This window comes from Diorhabda carinulata, chromosome 9, assembly GCF_026250575.1.
Source record: "Diorhabda carinulata isolate Delta chromosome 9, icDioCari1.1, whole genome shotgun sequence".
Taxonomy (NCBI): Eukaryota; Metazoa; Arthropoda; class Insecta; order Coleoptera; family Chrysomelidae; genus Diorhabda; species Diorhabda carinulata.
In genome coordinates, this window is record NC_079468.1 from 15,092,281 (window position 1) to 15,098,280 (window position 6,000).

The 6,000-nt window shown below is 33.1% G+C and overlaps 1 protein-coding gene across 1 annotated transcript in view; it reads left to right on the plus strand.

Annotated features, from left to right (window-relative positions):
- The window catches only part of LOC130897804 (carbonic anhydrase 1-like), a 42,895-nt gene extending 38,287 nt beyond the window's left edge, over positions 1-4,608 (plus strand). Inside the window, exons 6-7 of the mRNA XM_057806716.1 lie at positions 2,899-3,126; positions 4,394-4,608. Coding sequence (XP_057662699.1) covers positions 2,899-3,126; positions 4,394-4,597 — 432 coding nt within the window. The 3' untranslated portion in view covers positions 4,598-4,608. The remainder of the gene's footprint in view (positions 1-2,898; positions 3,127-4,393) is intronic.
- The last annotated feature ends 1,392 nt before the right edge of the window (positions 4,609-6,000 follow it).

A 6,000-nucleotide genomic window follows, 5' to 3' on the forward strand; every position in this document is an offset into this window, starting at 1 on the left:
GACGAACAACTCAAGAACTAATTCCCCAGACTAACAGATTTATCTTTAAATGATTTTCTTCTTTGGAGGTATTCAAAACAAAGTATTCATCTACGTGGCTTTCAAATTAATATACATATAACAAAAAATTAGTAAGATTGCGTACTGTTCGCCAGGTTACTGTTTGACGATGGTGAGAAAAGGTCTGACCCTTGATGCAGTGAAATGTGACAGGCAAAGAAACTACCTTATTTTCGTTCAATAACAAATGTGGGTTATATATTAGGTAAACGTTATAACTGCTTTAAGTATTAGTTGTTAGTCAGTTACATAGTTTTATGTAATCAGTAAGAACTGATTTGATGTTTGAGACAAATGTTTCTAGTCAACAGCTAGTCGTGGTTTTTGGTTGTATACAATTTCATTTGTCACATTCCGCTGCCTCAAGGTTACGACCTTATCTCACACTCTTCAAACATCAATCTGGTGGAATGTACGCCATCTTCGCTAAATTCTAGCTGTACGCAATCTTCGCGAGACCTTTGAAAAAAATATGAATTAAATAAAAAAATACTTTAAGTTTGTGATAAAATATATAGTTCAACAGCTTAGAGGTATGAGACTGAGGCTGAAAAAGTTAAATTGACAATTTCAGTCATTAGTAAGATGAAATTATTATGTTTAATATCGTGTTCCACCTTAACCAAAATGTTTTTTCAAATCATTATGTTCAAGAAGAGGTTTTCCGAAAAAGCTCTTCCGAATATCCTAGTATCATCATTACCAAGTTAGAAAACAGACGCCAATATCAACTATAGTTTAGTAAAGTAAATAGTATTCTATTTCATCAACAATGTCAAAATAACAATGATTCATGAAATCCTCCTTAGTACCTTTCTCTCCCATATGTTTACTTTTTTTTTCTTTTTTTGTTCAGGATCCAACACTCACTGCCATACAACACCGTTGGTTGTATAACTGTAAATGCATAACTTGGCGGTTCTTGAAATATCTTTTGATATAAATTCTCCTCCTAGAACTCCAAACGTTTTGTTGTTCCCTCTCGACAGTCTTTTGTCGATTTCTCTGTTTTCACCTCCTTCGTTTGTCACTGTCACTCCCAGGTATTCGAACTTCTTATTTTGCACTCTCGTCACTTTCAATTGGTTGCAGCTATTCAGATCCCTTCCCACCTCCATATATTTGATTGTCTTTTTTTCATTCACGCGCAGTCCATATTCTTTTGCTTTCTTCTGAAAAAGTAGGAACTTTTTTTCTAGATCCTTTTTCGTTCTACTTATAAGTACCACATCACCTTCGTAGGCAAGGATTTGTGTTTTGTTGTTATATATCATCCCCTGGGTTCGTATGCCACTCAGAATCATTTCTAATACAAGGTTAAACAGCACTGTTGACAGTGTCTCCTTGATTTAATCCCTCGTTTCCGATAGGCTTCATTCGACAGCTACTTCATTCTCGATGTTATTCAGTGACAATTTTACCAAATGTAATATTTTCTTAGGTATTCCGAGTGCTCCTAGCGCCTGGAAAGTTTACTACTTATTGGCTCATACGAATGCTTGAAATCCACAAAGAGGAGCTTCAGGTTTAATTCCTGGTCATAGCTATTGTTCTGGATCTCTTTCAGTATGAAAATTTGATCACCTTTTTTAAAGCCCCCCTGATACTCGCCAACTTGTTCTGTCAAGTATTTGCCTAATCTATTTCTTATGTTTCTGGCTAAGACTTTGTATACGACATTCAACAGAGTGATACCCTTATAATTAACGCAGTCTGTCACATCCCCCTTCTTAAGTGTTGCCTTATCTCATTGGTTTGGCATCTACTCTTGTTCCCATATGTTTTTAATCAAATTTTCGCTCCCTTAAGGGTTCACCAATTTATAATTTCTATTGGAATCCTTTTCCTACCGGAACTTTTGCCATTCTTCATATTATTTGTTACTTCCTCTACTTCTTTTTTCGATTATGTTTCCTCTAGCGAGACTGGTTCATTCACGTCTCCTCTTATGTTCCCTCTTGTTTCATCGTTTAGCAGTTCATAGAAATATTTCCTCCAGTTTTCCTTTTGTTCGTGTGAGCCGTCTTTGTCTCTGTTATATTTCTGTCCGATATTGTTTGGTATGTTACTTCTTTTTGCCTCTTGATAAAAATTATTAATGTCTTTATTTTTGTAATGTTCAATGTTCAATTTTTTTCAGTTTGTCCTCCAGATGCTTTCGTTTTCTCTCTCTGCATAGTAATATTAAATTATCTTAATAATGCAATTATTCAAATTATAAAGCTTCAAAACTTGACTAGTAGCAGTTTTTATTTAGCACAATTTCTATACGTTGCTTCATAACTCTTTTTCGATTTTTCTATTTTCTAACAGCAGCGACATACAAACAATATTATTTTCTATATACCTTTGGCTATCAAACAAATTAATAATTTCAGTTCCTCTCAATTTTTGATAATAAATTGTTATCTTGACGTTGTTGTTGAAATAACAATACTTACGATGCTATAGAAACTGACTAAAGCTATACCATAATTTTATGTAAAATGTATCGAATTGAATTAATAAAAATCCAAAGATAAATTCTGCGGCAATGAAAAAAATCTTATATACTTCACTGGATGTAAGTATATTTACTGGTCTTGAACTTGCAGGAAAATGTGAATGTCTGTCCGTTATTTGAGCCTAAGAAAAAAATATAACGCCATGGTACAACAATTCTCTTACAAGGTTTAAGAATTTATTCATACTGTCGTTATAAATTGGTAGCTCCATAATAACGCAGCAAGTTAACACTGAACTAAGACTGTTATAATTGATATTTGTCTCATTGCTATTTTAAACCATATAAAATTGAAGATTTAACACGTGCTAATTGTTTTTATTTCAAAATTCTAGAAAACGGATGAAGAGAATAAGAAATACTATCAATTTGAGAAAGATTTACCTCTAGTTGAAAATTTCACAGCTAGTATAGATATCATTAATTTCGACTCATTGGACGATTTCACTACAACTGACAGAACTGCCTATTTCACTTACCACGGATCCTTAACAACACCGCCGTGCTCTGAAGTTGTTACTTGGATAGAATTTGCGAACACCATACCACTATCACACGAGCAAGTAAGTTTGTATAAATATAAAATGTGTCGCATATAGGGTGATGTGTCTGAATCATTAAATCGATATTTAAAATTTATACTCACTGAGAATTGACAATTAGGGGCAATTTTCGATATTTTGCTTCGGATTAGATACATCGAAAATATTTATGAGTAAAAGTCTACATACCGATTACCTACATTTTTATTTTTTTTTTGTCTGAATGGAAAAATAATTCTTATGATAAAGCAGCAGTGCTCTGAAAGGATTAAGAAAGAGCTTCAAATTAATTCAAAATATCTATCAATTCGTAGAGCATCGGATGTTAATACAGCAATTTAGTTGTATGCTGAATAATTCTCTTCAGTATTCTATAAACTCAGTTGCACCATTCTTGAGCTACGATGTTTCTAAATCGTCTTTAGTCTCAGTTGAACTGATATTATTGATTAGTCCAAATACATCCTTGCTTAGCCAACTCTGTTGAAATGTTTAGTCATCATCAACTTAAGTCTCGTCAAACTACGTAATGTTGCGGTCTTCCTCTCGATATTTTTCTCGTAAGTATTCGTAAATATTCGTAAGTATTCGTAAGTGTTTGGTTTTTTCATTAATTTTTCTATTTTATTGCCACACTTACGGAAAGCATAAGCTTCCAAAAGACGCCTTAACTTATATGTCCTCTCACAATTTTTCTGATAGTTTCCCCAAAGTTGGCACATTTTTATTTCTATATAAAATTTTTTACCAATACGTCTAATTATAGGAAAATCAGCTTTATCTATTTCATCATTAATTGAAGATCTAGGCCTATTTTTCCCAGGAGATGGGTGTAATTATTCTAAATTCTAACCACTTTTTTTCTCATCTTCATATTCCTTTCACTGAATTCACACTTACCTACAATTAAAATGAACATCATAAAACTTTATGCTTGAATTAATTAACAATATGACATGAAAATGACACTTCTAATCTCTTCTGACAATCATTTAAGTTATAATAATGGAATTTTTAGAATAAAATATTTTACAAGTATTTCGTCTACGCTTATGTACTTAGTTTTAGCACGAAGCGCTGCTCTTTCCAATCTTTTCCAGAAGTAGCCGGCAACAATTATTTGTTGCCTCTTCATCGCAATCCCTATTATTGATTGCAGTTTTTATGTTGATTTCACTAATATGACAACGCCACAATAGCGAATCTTACCCCTTGTCTTAAGAACTATGCAATAGACTATTCGAAATATTCATCAAATTGAACCACTATGAATATTGACTTGTTTCAGATACAGGAATTTCGGTTGCTCTCTACTTATGGAGGAAGACTGAATCACAATTTCAGACCTATTCAAGCAACTAATGACAGAGTAATATACATGAACGTTCCACAAAAATCGTCGTCATCATCTAACTATGAAAATCAAACTAATTTGTTATTAATATTATTTTTATTTCAAATGTATATTTACTTTTATCGAATGAAATCGTAATTATTGATCAATTTTAGTTTTTTTCAATGAAAATCGCACGCATATTTATTGATATTCTATCACTTAACAGCATTTCTGATGATGTTCTCGGTTCTCACAAATAATTTTGACCAAAACCGACGTACAGCTATTTTCAAAATCATATGTGTTAAGAATATCACTTCTTATTCATATAGTTACAACGAAAATGGGCGAGCAGTGCATCGGCATCGGGGAATAAGATATTGACAAGTTTGTGAAAATAGTTACCCGATATATAAAAGTACGAAACTGTTAACTAATGACTGTAGATTTTTGACAGTTGACAGTTGATCGTTTATATTTGACTGTTGATTGTTGAGTATTGACAGTTTACTATTGACTATTGACGAACGAGAAGCGACGATTGATATTCAATGACAATCAACAATGGACAATCGATCATTGACAATTAATCAGAAATCGATAATCCATCAAGTCCCACACAGCTACAGCTTCCAGTCCACTGGCCATGTACGCATGTTTGTTTTTCGGTGTTACTTTATTGAATGTTGGCGTTAATTATTGGAAGTTTTAGGAGTTGGAATCTTGAAGAGTATAGGTTTTTTTATATTTAATTGACGACTGTTGATGATTGACTGTTGACAGTTAATCAGTGACCGTTGACTGTTGATAATGTCGTTGATTTACGACAATCGATAGTCGACACTACTCAATTAACGATCGACCAACGATTGTTTCGATGTTGACTATTCGAGTAATCAAATGTTAGGTTAAAATATTGGAAATCTGAATCAATAATGAACAATCACATTCAATAAACAACTCTTCCAAAGTCAACAATCATGCGCAAACCAAAAGTAGCAGATTGTCGCTCTAAACCCGCGCGTACATGGGATATTGGAACAATGCGTATGTGCAAACCACCACCGTAAAGTAATTCTTTTTTCAATTGTCTTCTGCTCCCTGATACTACTTTCCCCTCAACTTTTTTTCCTTCAACAGTCACAATTTTTGGAATTTTATTAGGAACAGTGTTCATTCGTATTAAAAATCGTTTTTCCCTTAAACGATTACTTTTCTATAAGTTGTTGAAGGTTCTCAAAAAATCTTGATACTTGAACTTGATTACATCCAATGGTGCGCGCTAAACTTACTTTTTCCGGTTGTCTGATAGCTAAGAAATATTTTTGGCAAAACGTTGTTATCCACTTCTTCCCAACAGCTTCGGTTGTCTTTTTAAAATAAAGATTTAACTTTATTTCCTCTGCGAATTAATATACAACTGCTCGTAATTCCTTGATTGTCAACGCGTAAAAAAGTTGATCCAACTCTTTTATTTTGTTTACTAAATCAAGTTCTTGCTTTACAAGAAAAAGATGGGCTTAAAGCGACCTGAAGATGTGGGAATATGTTCTCATTTC